The 20,230-nt window shown below is 38.6% G+C and overlaps 11 protein-coding genes across 11 annotated transcripts; 4 read left to right on the top strand and 7 right to left on the bottom strand. All coding sequences in view use genetic code 12, as the record gives it.

The window, feature by feature from the left end:
* Positions 1-117: 117 nt before the first annotated feature.
* On the bottom strand, positions 118-1,901 carry CLB2 (B-type cyclin; the record flags this gene model as incomplete). The annotated part of the gene is made up of 1 exon (XM_007374976.1): positions 118-1,901. One exon carries the CDS (start codon positions 1,634-1,636, stop codon positions 209-211), a length of 1,428 nt encoding a protein of 475 aa, XP_007375038.1.
* Positions 1,902-3,010: 1,109 nt separating this feature from the next.
* Positions 3,011-3,541, bottom strand: SPAPADRAFT_60868 (uncharacterized protein; the record flags this gene model as incomplete). Its single annotated transcript, XM_007374975.1, has 1 exon — positions 3,011-3,541. One exon carries the CDS (start codon positions 3,535-3,537, stop codon positions 3,262-3,264), a length of 276 nt encoding a protein of 91 aa, XP_007375037.1.
* A 110-nt stretch (positions 3,542-3,651) lies between these two features.
* On the bottom strand, positions 3,652-5,139 carry SPAPADRAFT_50395 (uncharacterized protein; the record flags this gene model as incomplete). The annotated part of the gene is made up of 1 exon (XM_007374974.1): positions 3,652-5,139. One exon carries the CDS (start codon positions 5,137-5,139, stop codon positions 3,652-3,654), a length of 1,488 nt encoding a protein of 495 aa, XP_007375036.1.
* A 608-nt stretch (positions 5,140-5,747) lies between these two features.
* Positions 5,748-6,860, top strand: APT1 (adenine phosphoribosyltransferase; the record flags this gene model as incomplete). The annotated part of the gene is made up of 2 exons (XM_007374973.1): positions 5,748-6,660; positions 6,780-6,860. One exon carries the CDS (start codon positions 5,758-5,760, stop codon positions 6,322-6,324), a length of 567 nt encoding a protein of 188 aa, XP_007375035.1.
* Positions 5,748-6,862, bottom strand: SPAPADRAFT_151749 (dynein light chain; the record flags this gene model as incomplete). The annotated part of the gene is made up of 2 exons (XM_007374972.1): positions 5,748-6,660; positions 6,780-6,862. The coding sequence occupies 2 exons, from the start codon at positions 6,805-6,807 to the stop codon at positions 6,407-6,409; spliced, it is 282 nt and encodes a 93-aa protein (XP_007375034.1).
* A 95-nt stretch (positions 6,863-6,957) lies between these two features.
* Positions 6,958-7,707, bottom strand: SPAPADRAFT_60862 (cyanamide hydratase; the record flags this gene model as incomplete). Its single annotated transcript, XM_007374971.1, has 1 exon — positions 6,958-7,707. The coding sequence occupies one exon, from the start codon at positions 7,671-7,673 to the stop codon at positions 6,990-6,992; it is 684 nt and encodes a 227-aa protein (XP_007375033.1).
* Positions 7,708-8,559: 852 nt separating this feature from the next.
* On the top strand, positions 8,560-13,500 carry SRB9 (Srb9p; the record flags this gene model as incomplete). The annotated part of the gene is made up of 1 exon (XM_007374970.1): positions 8,560-13,500. The coding sequence occupies one exon, from the start codon at positions 8,560-8,562 to the stop codon at positions 13,498-13,500; it is 4,941 nt and encodes a 1,646-aa protein (XP_007375032.1).
* Positions 13,501-13,657: 157 nt separating this feature from the next.
* On the top strand, positions 13,658-16,483 carry SPT5 (transcription elongation factor; the record flags this gene model as incomplete). Its single annotated transcript, XM_007374969.1, has 1 exon — positions 13,658-16,483. The coding sequence occupies one exon, from the start codon at positions 13,658-13,660 to the stop codon at positions 16,481-16,483; it is 2,826 nt and encodes a 941-aa protein (XP_007375031.1).
* On the bottom strand, positions 15,939-17,666 carry SPAPADRAFT_60859 (TFIIH/NER complex subunit; the record flags this gene model as incomplete). The annotated part of the gene is made up of 1 exon (XM_007374968.1): positions 15,939-17,666. The coding sequence occupies one exon, from the start codon at positions 17,607-17,609 to the stop codon at positions 16,569-16,571; it is 1,041 nt and encodes a 346-aa protein (XP_007375030.1).
* Positions 17,667-18,219: 553 nt separating this feature from the next.
* On the bottom strand, positions 18,220-19,047 carry SPAPADRAFT_137171 (tRNA(adenine34) deaminase; the record flags this gene model as incomplete). The annotated part of the gene is made up of 1 exon (XM_007374967.1): positions 18,220-19,047. The coding sequence occupies one exon, from the start codon at positions 19,045-19,047 to the stop codon at positions 18,220-18,222; it is 828 nt and encodes a 275-aa protein (XP_007375029.1).
* Positions 19,048-19,139: 92 nt separating this feature from the next.
* PPE1 (carboxylesterase-mitochondrial 37S ribosomal protein YmS2) lies at positions 19,140-20,228 on the top strand (the record flags this gene model as incomplete). Its single annotated transcript, XM_007374966.1, has 1 exon — positions 19,140-20,228. One exon carries the CDS (start codon positions 19,140-19,142, stop codon positions 20,226-20,228), a length of 1,089 nt encoding a protein of 362 aa, XP_007375028.1.
* Positions 20,229-20,230: the final 2 nt, after the last annotated feature.

The following is a 20,230-nucleotide window of genomic DNA, read 5'->3' as shown; positions in this document are numbered from 1 at the left end:
TGTTTTTGTCGTAACATCAAAATAAAAATAACGCGGTCGCGCAACACGAAATCTAAATATAATGCAAAAACACAAAGTGGTGAATTTGAGAAGCCCTTTGGATAAAACTACTTCGACAGTAAATGCTATACGTTGAATTGAATAATAAAATGCTAAAAAATACATAAAAAAGAACATTACATGGTCATTTCTCCAGGCACCACCTCTCCTAAGTAAGAGCCAAACGATGGGTTGAAGTTTTCTCATCCAATAAAGTCTTTCCCTCTTGATGAAACTTCTTAGCCCAACTCCTACACAATAAACTTGCCTTCATGAACTTCCTGGCACTGTACTTTTTGTAAAACTCGTCATGTTCAATTGGACTTATCAAATATTGGAAGATTAAGTCAACACATGTTTTCATGTCACTTAATCTGTATCCTCCACTGTAATGAATCAAGTTCCCGTTCCACACTGGTGATTTACCTAGTATGAGTCTGGCAAGGTACATGGCTGATGCACAGCATAACGAGGGTCTCATACCGATAAATTTATAATCTATAACGGTGATCTCCAAAAGATACTTTCCTAACGTTCTTGACTGAACATCGTAATCATCAGCTTTGGATATTCTTCTCAAGAAGTTCATAGGGTTTGGATAGTTTAAATCAAAGTTTAAGATTGTGAGGATATATTTTTCCGCTTGTAAGATTTCTTCTTCGGTATATGATCCATCGGTGAAATATGCATAGTTTTTAACCAGGGGTGAGAAAACTTCTTCGTATTTTGCAGCTATGAACAATGATCCTGTAGCCAACAATTGCAATTTGTCAATTTGCACTACTTCAATAGACATGAATCTATCCATGATATTTATCGCCAAGTAAAGACTTTCAGGCAAGAGTCTAAACTTGAGATGCATTTCTACTAGCCAATCCACCAAAATCGACCTCATTTTGGGTTTTAAATGCTTTTGTTGAAATAAATACTGGGGATCAGGTAACATTCTTTGTTCCAATTCGTAAAAATAGCTGAATATATCATTGACATATTCACTGGCCATGAGCGGGTCATCCAAATCTTCTTCGTCCAAATCTTGCCATTCATAATCAATTAATCGCGTCTTTTTATTAACATTGTTAGTATTAGTAGCAACTGCTTCTGATTGAGGAGGGACTTTTAATTGTTCTACGAGGTTGGTGGAAGATTCTGTCGCTTGTCTCTTTTGTGGAAGTCTTGATGGTACTGCCAAATAACTAGTGCTAGCATTTGCGGAATCTGATGCAATAGAAATATCTTTGGAGGGTTTAGGTTGTTCGTGTAATGGTACTAATGGTTTCCTCTTTTTTACAAGTGGTTGTGATTTAGATTGTTGTTGTGTAGTTGTAGTTATAAGCGTTGTTGTGGATTGTTTGGTGGTGATATATTGATTCGAAACGTCGCCCAAGTACTGGCGAGTAGGAGCTAACTCCTGTGTTGATGATTCCAGAGATGGTTTAGATGCACCGTCTGGTTGAGACGAGGCGAAAACTGATTGATGTTGTGCTTCATTTTCTTGCTGCTGCTGCTGCTGTTGTTGTTGTTGTTGTTGCTGTAGAAGTAGTTTAGATCTTGTTAGTCTGAATTCATTCTCGTTATTGACCGTGGTTTGTACCATTATAGTGTGCGAATTGTAGTTGAACGGATGGTAGTGGTACGGATATATTCAAGGGGGGGAAAGAGAGGGAGGATGAATTGGCACAAGCAAGTGGATGTTTTTCTAAAATATGCAAAGGAAGGAAATGTGTTATTGCTGTGTCTGTTGTAACTTGTGGCGACAGTGTCTGAACATAAAACAAAGGACAAGGAGGGTATAAAGAAACAAAACAAAAAGAAGGAAAAGAAGCGGGTAATGAAAATTTGAAAGGTAGTTTAGTTCAGATGAATTTGAAGTTTGTGATATATTAAGCAGAAACGTACCGCACCACACAGAAGGGTTAAGATCTGAGACAAAAGACTTAACTAGGCAAATCGTAGTAAAACAAAAACAAAATAATAAAATAAAATAAAATAAATTCCAAAGGGTGAAAGTACGAACAAAGTCGAACAACCAAAACACAACAACAACATTGTGTTTGGTCCTGCATATTTTTTGTTCCCTTTTTAATTTGTCCATTTTAAGCCCGTGTAAAATGGTCAATATGTAAATGGACCATGCCCATATCGTAGATTTCAATTGCGGTTTTTTTACATGTTAGTTATTGTCTTTGATCTATAAATAGCAAATATTTTATTTTTGACGTATCTGGCAATTTCCTAATGCAAACATTGTGAAATTTACACGCCCTACATTCAACGCTGATCTCCCGGGAGATGCCCGTTCGCTCCCCTTTACCCTATAGTTTATAACGATCTAAAGACGAGTAAACCGTGATGGGTTCTCTCCCTTCACTTCCCCCCCCCCCCCGGTTATGATCATCAACAAATTAGTTTTTGTGTTTTCTTTGCTAGTGTTTGCATACCTAATTAGGTCACTTGGAAACTTCGACAATGTGCAACCATAAATAATATCGAGTAACATCGACTAGATACAAATAATATTAAGACGTGTGCTTAATTGCACTTGTTACCTGCCGTTTGCGATGTGTTTGTGACAGCTGGCACCCAGCTTTTTGCTGGTTCTCTATGGCGTATCGAAGCACAGACACAATTAACAAAGAAAATAGAATAAGCTTCTGGGTATGATTTATTTTTGTGGTGTCTTCGCTAAGTTTTCTGTTTTACGCGCGTAGTCCGCAATATTTTTTTTTTTTTTAATTTTGGTGGCCCTCCACGGAAATATGTTACAATTGAGTACTTTCCTAATTAGGCCAATTCGTAAATAGAAACTATCATGCTATTTAGAACTTGAAATCCTACTTCACCACGGGACCTAGGAAAATAATTCAGCTGCTACTCTTTGTATCTGAAACCATATAAATTTCATCTGATTCTTTGGTAACCTTTGTCTGAACTTTAGTCAAACTTCTTTGTTACACTGATGTTTTTGTTTACCATTCTGATCTATTTCACTCGGGTTGGCAGTTGACTTAGCCTGTAAAAAACCGTTAGACCACGTTAACACACCATGCATGGAACTCGGTTCTCCGTTTAACCCCCGTACCTACACTAAACTCTTAACCTAGATCGGTAACTTGCAATTGGAGGGTGGCTTCACTTGATTTGACAGGATAGTGATACTGTTGCGGAAATAAGAAAATATGCGCGGCGTTCGTCTCATTTGCCTGGCTCTTTCGTAATTTATCAAATGTTCACTGCAACACCACTAAAACCAGGTTGGATTCGTGTAAGCGTATTTTCAATGGCTAAATTCCTGGTTGGGAAATGCTTATCCTTCGCATGCTGACCAATTAGATTGCTATTGACCAATGTGGTAAGAATAACAATCAGATCTGGCATCTCGAATCTTGTTCGTTGAATTTGCAACCAATGGCTTGTTTCGTAATGCACGTGAAACGTGTGCATGCTCAATTGAAATTGTGCCAATTGCATTGTTCCTATTAGAGATATGATCTTCATTACTCCTGAACCTTGCATGGATTTACTCTCCCCCAGACTCTACATGTAATCTCGATTAATTTTACAATATATCCCGATATCTCGCAAATTCATTAAAAAGCTATACAAAAATATTTACTGAGGTAGCCAACCACCACCTAATTTATTCAACGTAGTATCACAAGACATGACTTCTTTAGTGCATCTCTTGCAAATTCCATCCTTGATATTAGACTTATCCTTAGCATTGAAACAAAGGCGGCAATCAACGTAAATATGAGGATCCTTTTCGTCTACTGGATCTGCTAATTTTTGGTTAGTTAATGCATTTATGAGCTCTTTAAGTTGGGCATGGGTTATGGGTGGCTCTTCAGGAGTAGATTTGGGAGCTTCGGCATCAGGTTGCGTGGATTGTACTGGGGCATGTGTAGATACAGGCGCAGGTGAAGGCGAAGATGAAGGTGCAGGTGCAGGCACGGGGACGTTTGTAGTTGGAGGAGGTGGAGCTGCTGCTGCTGTAGAAGGAGTGGTAGCAGCAGGAGCAACAAATGGTTCAGGAATAGGAGCATATGGAACATAGGTAGTACTAGGAGGGTTAGTTGGTGGAGGATTTGGAACTTGTGTGGAAGTAAACGCTGGTCTTGGCTGTGTTGAGAAATATTGCACTGGTGGTTCAGGATCTGTGGGTGTTGCGTCTAATCCATGTTTCACTTTGCGTACAAGTTCTTCACAAATATCGTGTATAATCTTCTCATCAACTGTGGGTTTTGGTTCAGTGTTATCTTTGTTTATAAGTTTCTCGATGGAACCATTCAAGTTTTCTAAAAGAGACTTCACTTCGTCTAGTGGTACACCAACAGACTCTTTGGTTCGGGATGATGGACGTTCCTGTTGTGGCTGGGATGGTATATTCACTTTCTCGACAACTTCTTCGGTTCTTTCTTGGTCAACTTCATCAAGCTTCTTTTTAGCTTTGAGGTAAAGTTGCTTATATTTCTTGGTTTTTTCTTGTAAGCTAGTAACCCAGTTCTGCAACTCAGCAATGGTTTGATTATTCTTTCTTTCAATATCCCTTAACCTTGCATTTTCCTTTTCTAATCCAGCACTCTTGACAACCAACTGTGTAGAAAGTTTATGTGCGTCATTGTATAAATCACGATAGTTTACATCTTGATCTGGTTTCCTGCTAGATAACCCATCAATTGCAGCCTTGATTTTCTTTGCTCCTATATCCCCAACTTCAGCATGAGTGCCAGCAAATTCAAAGTTTTCTGTGGGTTCGTTGAGATCTTCATAAAACAAGTTTCTCCTGTTGGGAGTCTTCTTGTGCTTGATTGGACTGCTTGGATTGGACCTCATTCTATACATGTGGTCTTGATAATCATTACTTACTCGTTTAGGAGGGGATCCATAGTTCCTCATGTTGGATTTTTTAGGTGAATTGTTTCTGGTGTTGGAGTCAAGGATCCCTGACAGGTTCAAGCCAAGATCCTTATCGAAATCAATATCTTCATCGGACAATGAAGCTAGGGTGAGGTCGGGAAAGGTTGATTTTCGGTTGTTGAGATTGGGTATGCCAAACCGGCGATTTATCTCTTCTGTTGATTCGTCAAGATTCGCCATTGGAGTTGTTGTTGTTATTGTTGTTGTTGTTCTTCAAGAGAAGTATGTCAGATCTTTTGTTTAGGTTTTTGTTTGGCGCTTAAATTTGGTGTGTTGTCGCGAAAATAGTTTTTTTTTTTTGTTTGGAGGCACGCGTAACTTAGCGCTTTTTCCTTTTACTGCGACAATTCAAGGCAGGCAATCAGTAGACCATCGTTAAGTAATTGATTGAATCAATCAAAGGCATGCTCACCATGTTGTTCCTGATCTATTTGCTTGAACTTCTAAGTCATTTTGGTGCTATTTGGTCCCTAGAGTGACAGTTACAGGATGTGAAACCAAAGTCTGTTGGTGAGTATAAACGAAGATCTAAAGGAGAATAGGTTTATTCTACATATCGAATATTAGTGAATATTCGTACAATCCATATACAGTAAGAACGTACGGACTTTGAAATGCCTTTCCATCTCAAGACCATTTGTGCCACACAACTTGCGGTAAAAAACACCTCATCGAATCTGCGGCTTTGTGGCATTTTAACAATCTTAGATAAAGCGAAGAGAGCGAGGGAAAAAAAAAAAAAAAGAAATCAACTTTTTTTGACAGACTTGGTATCTTTTTACTCGTTTATCTTACAACATGTCCAGCACTCACAACGAAATCGTCGAATTGGCCGCTGAATTAAAGGCTAACTTAAAGCAATTCCCAAACTTCCCTCAAGAAGGTATTCTTTTTGAAGATTTCCTTCCAATTTTCACAAAGCCTGATCTTTTCAAGAAGTTGGTTCGTGCTTTCCAATTACACGTGGGTGAAGACGCCAAAGTCGACTATGTTATCGGTTTAGAAAGTCGTGGGTTCTTATTCGGTCCTGCCTTGGCTCTTGCTCTTAATGCCGGTTTTGTTCCTGTTAGAAAGCCAGGTAAGTTGCCAGGTCCAACTTACAACGTTGAATTCAAGAAGGAATACGGTTCCGATGCTTTTGAAATCCAAAAGGATGTTATCCCAGCCGGTTCCAGAGTCTTGATTGTTGACGATATCTTGGCTACTGGTGGTAGTGCCTTTGGTGCTGGTGAATTAGCCAAATTGACCGGTGCCAAGATTGTCGAATACTTGTTCGTTATGGAATTAGATTTCTTGAAGGGTAGAGATAGATTGGATGCCCCTGTCTTTACTTTATTCGGAGGTCAAACTGAAAAGTTGCAATAGATGTACAAACTAGATTTATTTCTTCTTTTATGTGTGTGTATTAGAAATTAATAGAATACGAAACTATATATATAAATAATTATCAACCACTTTTGAATATCAAGAATGCCAAGTCACCGATGTAAAAATAGATGAAATATCCTTGTTCATGAGTGACATAACTTCCAAAGCTCCTTCCTACAATTACATGCCACGTAGGGCCATAGATCTGGTCCAACTCCTTCTTCAAGAATGTCGCAATGTCTTTTTCAATCTTGCAAGTGACTATAGATTGTTGGGCCAATTCAAATATCTTGGTTTGGATCTCTTCAGACAAATCTGATGCTTTTAACGTTGCTGTAGCTATGCCTCGGTTCCGTTCGTTGTCAAACGAACAAGAGCAAGACGATTTTGTTAGTACGACAGTTCATTGGAGTGAGTAGATGGGTTTACATCATCTATGACTTCCTACATACGAGTATGTTCAGGTTCTTGCATGGTCATATGCCTATATTGTTGTAGGTTATTTATATCGTTGTCGTCCCCCGATGTGATCTGACATTATTCAATTCGCAAATGTGTTTACTTTTTTCCTCTACAGATAAATTTGCTGGAATGGTAGCGCTTGCTCTATGCGGGGACAACATTGTTGCTAGACTGCAAATTGTGTATTAGCTATTTAGATTCTACAATTTGACGTATTTGACCTTGTTGGCCTGGACGTCATCTCTAAACTTGTCTACTCCCAAAGCACTGGTGTGGCCCCATGGCTTTAATTCATTTTCTCTGTCGATGGCGGCACTAAAACAATCCAACCAGCCATCACGAGAAAACTGTTTGTTGACGGCATTCAAGGTGTCTTCATGGATCAAATGGGTGTTCAAGCCAACATTATCCAAAATGGTAGAAATTTGCAAGATTAAACCCAAAGTGGTAATATACCCGGATTCGCCTAAATCTTGATGTCTAATAATTGCTTCACACACGGCATCAGCATAGTCCTTATTGCCGTTGGCGGACAACACTAATTCTCTGGAGATTATACCACCATATGATTCAAATGACAATTTTGTGGCATGCATATTTTCATCGGTGGTTCCAATATCGTGCAAAAGACTAGTTACGTAAATGACCTCTGGATCTAAATCCCATTCAGGAAATTGATCCTTGATAATTGCAAGGGAATAAAAGTACACCCTGAGAGAATGGTTGAACACCTTGGGTGGAAGCTTTTCCTTGGCATAATTATACACAAATTCAGCAAATTTAGTTTGTGGGAGATCAACGTTGGTTTGAGGAGTTGGTGGTTTAGGATTAGGGATGGCTTGGGCGACATCACGAGAAATCTTGACAAATCCGTAAGAAGACATGGTGAATAGTTGTTAGCGTATGCGATTGATTGATAAATTGATTGAAAATCTGATTGATTACATGAGAGGGAACTGTCACTATATATATAGTAACTGGACAGGGGAAAATCTATGGGGTATGGCTCATTGTTAAATCTCGGAGAAAACTCACGGAAGCAAATTTCCGCGCTCTCCTCTTTTAACAAAAATATTTTACGCCCATTTCTAGAACAGCCGCCACACACCAAGGGGTTTGTAAGCTTTGTTGGTTAGGTCCGATGGGTCTATGTACCCGTACTAATCAGAATATTTGTTTGACTTTATTACTAAGAATTATAATATACTTCTTTTGCAGCTGAAAGATATGCCCCTCTGGTTTCTAGACCTTCCCCCCACCCTCTCCCCAAGGGACTTACTCATCTACACTATTCGCTTATTCTTTCCTTCGATTGTCTCTTCATCAGAACCAGCTGTCGGCTAAACAATAAGGTATTGAGTATATCATTCTAATACATACGATTGTGAAACGTTTGACAGTTTTGTACTTTATCCCGAAATGTTAGCAAATTTTGCTAAAAATAAAACACAGACATACCTTTGAATCAGATGGTGGTCATCGGGCGTATTCATGCCAAAGTCAAAGTATACATAATGAACTAAGCCAAATAACGTGGAAGCTCTACACAACATCGAAGCAAATGCTGTCTCTGCAGAGATCTCATATGTCAAAATACGCTACCAATCACAGCACATGAACATGCAGGAGAACTAAGTTTGACAAATGTGCCCCTGCACGACCTGGCGCTGTCTGTCGTAGGTGCCTGTCTCCATATTCAACCAATTTGCACTCATACACTTTACAACCATACAAATTCCAATTCACTTTACCTACTAAACTTGTAACATTATGACCTTGGAAGTGAATGCGTCTAATATATTGACGCATTACTATAAGATCGCCCATTTGGGATCGATTAACTACACTATATTCACTTCAGTTACTGACAACCATCAACAATTACTTGAATTGGAGTTACAAATTAGACACGAAAACCCGAAAATCTTAATAACGTATTATAATAAGTGTTTGCATTATTTCACATTCGGCCATAACAAAACCACCGGTGATATCGACCCGGTGGAGTTGGTACGACAATACCCTAATATCCAATTGAAATATTCAAATAGCATAACCATGGATCAATTGCAGAACCCTCATAAACCTCCTGCGACTAATACTGGCAGTTCGGAAGAGTACATCCCATTTGAAAACTTGAGTTTCTTGAAAGCAGCCAAGAAAATGGTGCTTTATACCTTGTCCTTGAATGGAATTGTGAAACTATTTGGAAACTATTGTGTCACTAGCCAAGACGAAAAGACCTACACTATACTATACATTGACCCTATATTGTTCCCCAATGGAGACTTGATGATTTCATGTGTCCAACGGGCACAAACCAAGCTCTTTAATTACCCTTCCACGGATGTGTTAGACGAGATACTGGAATATGTGATTTATATTGTCCCTAGTGGTATTCGATGCCATTTATACGATCCGTCGGAGTTCAAGAATAATATTGTGGAAGCTGGTGACGTTGAAAATCTGAAGCTTTTGCAGTTGCTCACACTAAGTACTGGAGTGGACTTTACCAAGGATGAGGAGACTATAACATGGGTTAAATTGATACCTAACTTGAAGCACTTGAATAACCAAACATCGCCAATTTCAAAGTTTATTCATTCCGTAGAGAATAAAAAGTTCATACTTTGGCCCTGGAAATTATGTTTGTTGCAATTGGGTAAATTTCAGGAATTACCAGAAGCACCTGAACCCACAACATCATCATTTAAGAATCCCATAAATTTAATCTCGGACTATCTTGATTTTAACATCTCGAATAACTTGAAAGAACTTCAACTTCAAGAAGAGAAGCTTCAGAAGGAGCAGCAAAAACAACCATTGACAAATGCTGCGTATCCTTCCAGCGTACCTTCTTCAAATGGAGATGTTGGTTCAGCGGTAAATATAGAAGCAGTTAAAGATATTGGATCGATAGATATGAGTATGACTACCCCTATGGGTGAAGATTTATTTAATCTTCCACCATCAGATGCATTTTTCACAAAGACCGAAAATGGGGACACAGTTAAGGAGGAAGAGAAGTCTCAGGAAGAAGAGAAGCCAACAGATGATATGGAACTTGATGATTTGTTTGGTGAGGACGTCTCAAGTGATGATGATAATAATAATAATATCCAGAGTGAAACAATTGAACCAGAAACTAACAATAAACATTCCTCAGAGGAAGATAAATTGGATGAATTGCTTGATGTCGAGGTTAATGACATGATTGACAAACAAGAACAAGAGCGAAAACCAGAAGAACTTGAACCAGCTTATTTGGATATACCGAAGGATCAAATGATTACCAAGTTAACCAGTCCAGATTATAATGACCCCGGTGCCCCATTACCATTAATACCGACTCCCTTTATGCAATCCACTGCACCATTGTCTTCCACAAATCCTCCATCAACTGGTCCAAATATCGAATCAGGATATTATCCTGAAGAAGTTCCTGGAAATACCAACACCAGCACGGTGACTCAATCGGCACCATCACTGCAAATGCCACCACAAAAGTCGATCTTCTCACCCATTTTATTCAATCCTATAATTAAAAGTAATATAGACACGAAGTATGGAAAAGGTGGGAAATTTTATGTTGACCGAGAATCTTCAATTGATCCTGATTTTGAAAAACATAAACGGTCAATAAGAGCAACTAGTGTTAGTGGATTTCATTTCAATTCCGGTAAAGAAGAGTTGAAAAAGAGGCGACCTTCTTTAGATAAAGTTCAAGATTCGGTTTCTTCAAGTGAGGAGAGTGATGAGGACGAAGATATGTCTGACGATATGGCCATATCTCCACCGCTTAAATTAAACACTGAAGATGAAGGTTCACAATATTTCCCACCCGTAACTAATACAATGAGTGGCAATGGAACGAACATAAGAGCTAATTCAGTACTGGAACTCCATAGCACGAATGTAGTACTAGACAAGCCGGGTTTTAATCCCTCGGGGCTAAATACAGGCGGGTTTGGTTCTCCATTTGCTAGTCTGATTGCTAAGTTCTCTACATTCAAAGCAGAATCCCCGTTGTCCAATCATGAATTACAACCAACTATGTCACCTATGGATTTCGAAACTGCGCAACTTCAACAGACGCCAAGACTCCTACCACAAACTAACCCAATTGAAAATGCTTCAAAAGAAGCCATAACAGAATCAGCATCACCTAGTAAGATCTTGGGAGAATCTTCAAATTATTTACCGCTTATTTTACGTAGTATTAATGTTTCCACGATTCCCAACTTGTATCTTATGAATAATTTGACTACTAATAAGTTTTTGCCAAACTTTTCCATTAATGACGACGATGATATGGAGAATGATCTTGAGATAACAAAGAGCAACGAAATGATAATTAAGCTAGAGAACCTTCAAGAATTCCTTAGTTTCTTGTCTCCTAATCTCGTGTATGATCTTGGATTCAGCGGGTTTCAAAGTAAATTGGATTATTATTTAACTCGTGAGCGAAAACATCAAAAACCAGCGGATTTCATCAAGTATCAATTACCACCAGATCATTTTACTGGCAGGTTCACCCTGATTTTCCCATATTCTTATAAGGTCAACTTGATTGAGTTTCTTCGTGATTATCGAGAATTAGAAAGTGAGATTCCCTTAGATAACCAATTGAGTTTCTTGGATGATATAACTAATGACGATGACTTTGCTGATCCTCGATCACAGTATAAGAGATTGAAGCTGTTGGAATGGGACTCGTTGACTTTGAACGATATTAACAAAACTACCTTTGACAGCTTTAAGGAATTGAGTTATCAGATGCAGGACAATGTTAATGTCAGTGAGGAATCATATTTTAAACTTCCAGTAGTAAAGACTAGGATCATGAAGAATGACAATATTGTCAATTTAAACAGTGTGGGGTTGGAATATTGGAAATACTTAAATTTCAGTCCGGTACAAGAACCAAAGAACTTTCAAATATTGTTGTTTAGTGAAACTTTTGGAACTCGTGATCCTACTTGCGCAAATGAATTTTTAGACTTGCTTTCAAATAACTATACCGAATGTAACTTTGGGAATATATCTCGAGTTAACTTATCCACCGTGGAAACAAGATCTGATCTCGAATCAATATCAAATGGAGTTTTGTTGGTCAACAAAGATCCTAGCATGGGTTATAACGACTTTTACATACAAGCCAATAAGAAGTTGATATCATTAGTGGAACTAATAAAATTGGATCTAATTAATAAAACCAATAATTTTGAATTTGATAGACCTTTGTTGCTTTTATTTGTTAATTTTAACGACAGTTTGAATTCAATGTTGCAAATATGTAAAATATTCCGGAACTTTAAAGTGGCATTGGCACATCATCAATTACCGTTAGTACAGATATTCACCAAGATCATCCCCGGAAACTTAATTGTCAAAAGAATGCATGAGCAAACATATTTGAAGGTATTTAGTAATACCAAATTGACCAAGATCTCCATGAATCTTTATAATCAATGTCCAAATAATTTAGTGCATTCCGACACAAGTCCAAATACAATTTATACGTCAATTGTTAAGGAGCCACCTACCAAGATTCAATTCAAGTTTATGAGTTCAGGATTTAAAGATAATAATTTCAACGATGATATATTCTTGCATGTTGCCTACGAGAGATCTATTGATAAGAATTGGTTTTCGGCTGCATGGTCGGATCCTCATGGGACTGTCACCCATACTAAATCGTGGTATTGCAGTTCACTGTCACAGAATGGGAATTCACATTATCGCGGACAAGCATCGGATATAATCAGTATTACGGATGATATTTGGAATGTCTCTACTGATTTTTTCAAGCATTTGAATGATGTAATGAATAATAAGGTTACAACGCTGGGCGGAAAGAAATTCCTTGTTTTAACAAGAATTAATAGTGTTATCCCTGATGATGAATTAGTGCAATGGAAGAGATTGAGTGTCAAGAATAAAGAAATTTCCTTGATTGTGTTGTCGGTCAGTCAATCACCCAAGTTATTGTTTTCCTCGGATGTGTTTGGGGCCAAAGATGTTAATGGGAATGAACCAATGCCATTCGCGCTTAATTCGCATATATCCCAAGATCAAACCCCCGGATCGTCACTGGAGAAAGAGTCTATATTCAGACAATTCTCGGCGTCGGCTAATTCATCACCGACTACCTCCAGTGGAGCACTTGTTACTTCTCCAAGTGGATTAAGTTTTCATTCACCACAACAGTTCCTCAATGCTGCAAATTTCTTATCGCCACAAGACCACACTAGTGGTATGGCTACATCTAGTGCTATGGCTGGTGGTGTTGGGCCAGATACTGTGCTCCATGAACCTGAATCTGACATCATTGGTATTGTACCCAAGGTTCCGTTACCTTCGTTCAACTCCCCTACAAGATTAGGAATGAAGATTGGATACTTGATTAAAGACTGGAATGACTTAAAAAGCTCAGAGAATCCGCAATATATGGTATTTGAAGTTAACCTACTCAGTTGTTCGAATTATTGGGATTTGGATGTGTTAATGAAGCTCATCTTGAATCAATATAAGAAGCTAATCGTCTTGAATGATATACTTGGAATGAGGTTGATTAATGGTAAAATGATGACATCACAGAAGGATAACCCACAAGTCATAAACTACAAGCTTAACGGGATGGTCCCTTGGCATATTGCTGCTGTTGGTAAGTCTTTGGACTATTTAGTTCATGTTTATGTAGAAGAGTAATAGTATGTACTGCGAGCTACCAGATGACGGATTGTTGTTCACGTGACCTCTTTTTTTTTCTTTTTCTTTTTTCCATGATCGTTTGGAATTGAGACAGCCTCAATTTTTTTAAAGGCTTGTCCATTTTAGTTACAACCAACCAGATATACCGCAAGTAATGTCTGATCAAACATCATCAGGTGTTGTGAAACACGAGTCTTCAGAGAAGTTGGATGAAACCCTTTCCAACGATCAAGATTTGACGTTTGATGAAGAATTTAGAAGGGCTGATGCTGAGGAAGAAGAAGATCAAGCTACTTTGAAGCGTCCTCGTCCAGAGCAACCGGAAGAGGAAGAAGGGGGAAATCAAGAAGAGGAGGAGGATGACGATGAAGATGACGAGGATGACGAAGAAGATGAAGAAGTAACTGGTCGTAAAAGAAAGCGGAGAAGAGGTGCCAACCAGTTCATTGATATCGAAGCCGAAGTCGACGACGAAGAAGAAGACGAATTGGACGAAGACGACGAAGAAGCAGAATTGTTGCGTGAACAATTCATCACTGAGGATCATGCTGTAGATGAAATCTCCAAAGAACACGTCGATGACAGATTACATAGACAATATGACCGTCGTAGACAAGAAGCCGAAGACCAAGATGCAGAACAATTGGCAGAAACTTTAAAGCAGAGATATAGAAAGACCCATACTGTGTACAGAGGAGAAACTGCCACAAGTGGAACTGTTTCTCAGAAGTTGCTTATGCCTTCCATTAATGATCCTTCTATTTACGCCATTAGATGTACCTCAGGTAGAGAAAAGGACTTGGTTCGAAAGTTGTATGAAAAGAAGAGAACTTTGGATAGACTGAAGAACCCATTGGATATCTTGACTGTTTTCCAAAGAGACGCATTCAGAGGATATATTTATATTGAAGCTAAAAGACCTGATGCCATTGACAAGGCCCTTTCTGGGATGGTTAATGTTTACATTAGAGACAAGTTGTTGGTTCCTGTCAAGGAATACCCCGATTTATTGAAACAAGTTAAGTCTACTGATGTGGAATTGGTTCCTGGTATCTATGTTAGAATCACCAGAGGTAAATACAAGGGAGATCTTGCCATTGTTGATAACTTATCTGAAAATGGGTTAGATGTACGTTGTAAGTTGGTTCCTAGATTAGATTATGGAAGAAATGATGAATTTGATCAAAATGGTAAGAGAATCAGACTGAAGGTTAGGCCAATGCCAAGATTATTCAGCGAGCAAGAAGCCAAGATGTATGATAATGAAGGGTTAGTGCACAGAAGTTCCAGAAACTATTTGTACAGAAATGACGAATATATTGATGGTTTCTTGTACAAGGATTTCAAATTACAATTTGTCCAAACTAAAGATGTTCATCCAACTTTGGAAGAATTAGACCGATTCCAAACCGGTAATGAAGAAGATGGATTGGATTTAGCTGCTATTGCTGCTTCCTTAAAGAACAAGAATCAAGCTGACGGGAAACAATCAACTGCATTCCAACCAGGCGATAAAGTTGAAATTAGACGAGGTGAACAAGCCAAGACCGTGGGTATTGTTCTTGAAGCTTCTTTAAATGAAATTGTGATTACCGTGACTGATAGTGGTGATCCAAAATTCGTCAACCAAAGATTGACTGTTCCTCCTAATGATTTAAGAAAGATTTTCAACGAAGGTGACCATGTCAGAATTGTTGAAGGTAAGCATTTTGATGAGACTGGGTTGGTTATCAAGATTGACGGGGATTCCGTTGTTCTTGTCAGTGATCAAACTAGAGAGGATGTTCGTGTGTTTGCCAACTATTTAGTTAAAGCTACTGATGCTTCTACTAATGCTGATCTGGCTAATAGCATGTATGATATCAAGGATTTGGTTGAATTGAATGCATCTACTGTCGGGGTTATTGTCAAGGCTGAAAAAAATATCTTTGAAATTCTTACCTCCGATGGTCGTCTTTTGAATGTTAGACCTTCAGGTATTGCGTCCAAATTAAAATTATCTCGTCGTGAACAAGTTGCCACTGATAGAAATGGATTGACTATAAAAGTGGGTGATACAGTAAGAGAGTCGCTTGGTGATAAAAAGAGAGAGGGTGTCATTTTACATATTTACAAAAACTCCTTGTTCATTAAGCTGAATGAAATAATAGAAAATTTGGGTATATTCGTTACCAACAGAATGAATGTCAACACAATCACTACTAAGGATTCAATCATGTCCAAGAACTTGGGTCCTGATTTAAGTAGTATGAATCCAAATTTGAAGTTACCAAACCCAGCTGCTTCCGTCACAGGATTCAAAACCCATGTTGGTGGTAGAGATAAATTGTTGTACAAGGATGTTGCAGTTACTAGTGGTAGTTACAAGGGTTTGAAGGGTAAGGTCACTGAAACTGACGATATTTACGCCAGAATTGAGTTGCACACCAAGAGTAAAAAGATTAAGGTTCCAAAGAATAATTTGAATGTTTTGATCCGTGGTGAAGCAGTTCCATACTTGAGATTCATTGGTGCTTCTCCAGCACAACAACAGCAACAACAGCCGGGTGGATACAACAAGCCAAAAGCTCCTGCCTTCAGTTCTGGTTCTGCTTGGAATGGAGGCGGTGCTGCTACTGGTGCTGGATCCACTTGGGGTGGAGGTGCTTCTTCATGGCAAGGAGGTAAGACTCCTTCTTATGGAAGTGCTTCAACTTGGGGTGGTGCTCCTGGTGGTGGTAGTGGTGGTGGTGCCAGTGCTTGGTCTGGTGGAAAAACTCCGGGAAGTAATTCTGCATGGGGTGCATCTACTGGAGCTGGTGACAATTCTACCTGGGGTGGTTCTGGAGGTAGCAACTCAACTTGGGGTGGTGCTAGAAAGGGCAACAACTCTACATGGGGTGCAGGTGCTGATAAAGGAAACGGATCTAAATGGGGTGGTAATGGAGGCAACTCTACTTGGGGATCTGGGGGAGGCAATTCCACCTGGGGTGGTAATTAATGATCGTTTTGTTTTGTATGTACTATTAATAATTATAAAATAACAATATTGTATAGTAATAATAAATTAAAATTACACTTGTCTATTATTTACTATTTTCACAGCCAGGACAATTATGCAATACTTCATGGACGAAAACATCACAATTTATACAGAAATCCTTGGAGCATTTCATACATCTATATCTTGAACTAGTCATTGATTCAAGTTTCCCTTTGGATTTACTTGTCGTTCGTACACCTTTGGGGAATTGTAATTGACATCCAAAACAAAATTGTGATTCATACGTAGAACTGATTGGTACTTCCTTGTATGGACGTAATGGAACCAAATGGTGGTATGATCTTGCCAAATGGGTAGATAAAATTAACATTAATCCACATACTGGGCAGATTGTTGGTAAATTACATACCTTACTCTTACATTGAGGACATTGATAACCTACGGCTACTCCTGTAGTTGTAGCTCCCATATTATGGTTGATCTGTACCACATCGGACGAATCATCTGAACCAGCAGTTGGAAACGATGCATTGAGCTGGGGGAATTCTATGGTGAAATCGGTGTTTCCTATACTGGAATTACCAGTAGGTTGGATCTTGGTAGGGAATCCCATTTTTATTACTGGTACACCATGGTTGCTTTCTTCAAATTCTTTTTCTTGTTCTGTCAACGGCAATGGAGTAACACAATCCATGAGTAGCTCCTTGAAGTGAGATTCGTTCATTATAACTCCGTAGTTCTTGGAGCTTGTGTTTTTCTCTTCCCTATTTGTTCTATTAACCAATTCTTGACAAATGGCCACCTGTGCTGATAATCCAATAACCTTTACTTTAATGTCATCTTTGACTAGGTTTCCTATTGTCTTGTGGATATCACCTGGATCACTTGTGAACAATGCACCAAATATGACTAATATTTCTTTAGAGTTCTTTGTGTTGTTTGCGTTGGATCCAAAGTTATACTTTAGTAAAGATCTTGCCATTTCTAATGAGTTTTGCAATGATGGATCACCTTTAGGTTCGAACTTGTTATGTTGTCTTGCCTTTAACTGCCTGATTTTGTCAAGATGATATTGTGGCAGTCCACTGACTTCACTTACCAAATTCGCAACCCCATTTCTCATTAATATTATACCCAATTGAGATATCGGATTCTGATCAAAAAACTCCACAATGAATTCTTGTAAATATGTTAAAGTCATTGATAATCTCGTGGGTCTTAAATCCTTCTCTGCCATAGCTAAGGATCCGTCTATTATAACAATCATTGTTCGTATAATCCCTCTTTGGAACGGAGTGCTTGGATTCTTCATGATTTTCTTCTTTCGATTCTCAATTATGGACTGGACCATAGCTTCAAAGGACCCACTTCCCTTCTCGTCGTCTTTCACTATATCCCATGACCTTTGGTACTCGTCTTCCCAGGCATACCCATTAGCTCGTTTCAAATCACTAATTTGACCTCTGGGTTGTTTCCGACCTGAACTTCTTGTTCTGGTAGAGACACCATCAACATCTTCAGATTCAGGTACTGCTGATGAAGGTCTTGATGCAGGCGACTGGGTGTCTAATGCACCAGACATGTATTCTTCATCTGAGTCGTCCATTGGAGTTTACTGATGGTTGTCTGGGATTTCTACAAGGTGAATTTTGATTTTTTTTTTTTAGTTGTTTAGTTTTTTTTTTTGTCTGTCTGATTTTTCTATGTCTATAAAATGCTACAGTTACCAAGTGCTACTCTTCTAAATGTCTTTTCTTTGCATTGTATTTTCTGATTGGTTTGTCATAGTTGATTTCACCATTGTCGTGAATGTTAAAGAAAAGATCGCAGAACTCGTTAAGTTGATCTTGGGTTATTTCACCTAACTCTTGTTCCAAATACGGAAGTGCTTTTACTGATGAGATGTCGATGAGATCATGAACAGAATAACCTTTTCCAAACACCGGAGTCAACTCTTTCACGCCGTCATTGTATAACGGTATTCTTTCTTTTCCGTAATTTTCTATGAATTGATCTTCCAGAAACTTAAACTCATTGCGTGGGAACTCCTTTGTTTCAATTTCTTTATTCTTTTTAATCTTGGGTTGTGGAGCCGATTCATTCTCTTGAATGTAAAAGTTTCGTAACAACTGGATACCTTCAGTTCTCATTATCCCACCAATACTCTCATACCTCCCCTCTCCTAAATTAGGATCATCATGCACCGACAAAACAGTGCCCGTTCCACCAAACCTATCATTCCCACACCCATAATATACTTTACCTATGCCTAATTGTCGCAAGAATGACGCACACATAATACACGGCTCAACGGTAACATACACCACTAAATCTTTATAATTCACATCTTGATCTTTAAACCGTTGCATGGCTATGAATTCGGCATGTTGGGTTCCATTAAGTGATGTATTGGTATAGTTATACCCTATGCTTGTAACTTCTCCAGTTTTGGTGTTTTTCACAATACACGCTACGGGCGTTTCATTAAATAGCAAGGCTTTATATGCTACAAACATACTTAGAGCCATATCATGGAAATGCCCACTAAGATCTGACGACATTTTGTGGTGACGCTATTCTTGATGAAAGTTGGTTGTGAAAAAACTTGAAATGATATTTTAGTTTTCTTTTTTAGTCAACCTTGACCACACCAATGTCAGATCTACACAAATCGTTTCTTAAACGAATCAAAAAAAAGGAATTGGAGTTTGGATTGACTCTGTTGTCTGAAGATTCGAATGATCAGCCAGAATCCATAGATCAAAATATACCGGAGGTTAATGTATCGGCCGACGAGGGTAACATACTAGCCAGATTCAAATCATTCAAAGAGACCTACTTTACCGAGAGTGAAGTATACCAAGACAAAGAGAGGAATCTATCATTTCAAACGTACTATCGTGCACCTTCTTCAGATAATACCACGGTTATATTCTGTGCTCATGGTGCTGGCTCTTCTTCAATGACATTTGCAACACTAGCGAAGCAAATAACACAAGAGGAGTCATTTGGAATATTCACATACGATTTCAGAGGCCATGGTGCATCTTCGCCATCTACCGAGTATTCCCTTCCAAGTTTAGTCGAAGATGCCCGCTTTGTTATTACTACATTCTTGAAGCTACATCCAGGCAACACATTATATTTACTAGGTCATTCATTAGGAGGTGCGGTACTATCCAAACTTGTCAATGTATCCCAACCAGAATCAGTACATGGACTCATCCTATTGGACATCGTGGAAGAAACAGCGGTCAAGTCATTAACAGTAATGCCACAATTCATAGAAAGACTACCTAAAAGATTCCCGTCACTTGTGCACGCCATAGACTGGCATATGAAATTCTTGCTACATAACAAGGAATCTGCCGAATTAAGTGTTCCTGACTTACTACACCTTGATAAATTAACTTGGAAAGCAGACCTACTGTTGACTACGCCATATTGGGATACGTGGTTTGACGGCTTATCAGACAATTTCATAAATTTTCTGGGCCCAAAGCTCCTCCTATTATCCGCTCATGAAACTTTGGATAAAAAGTTAATGATTGGTCAAATGCAGGGCAAGTATCAATTAGTTGTATTTAATAATAATCAAAACTCGGGCCATTTCATCCATGAAGATTTACCCAACCAGACAAGCATATGTGTATCTGACTTTATAAAACGATCAACTAATCCGCAAAAGTTTCTAAAACAAGAAGGAGTTGTGCCTAAATGGGGTGGGAAAATACATCAATAGAT

Source organism: Spathaspora passalidarum (genome assembly GCF_000223485.1).
Source record: "Spathaspora passalidarum NRRL Y-27907 unplaced genomic scaffold SPAPAscaffold_3, whole genome shotgun sequence".
Classification (NCBI taxonomy): domain Eukaryota; kingdom Fungi; phylum Ascomycota; class Pichiomycetes; order Serinales; family Debaryomycetaceae; genus Spathaspora; species Spathaspora passalidarum.
This window is presented reverse-complemented; position numbering and strand designations above follow the sequence as displayed.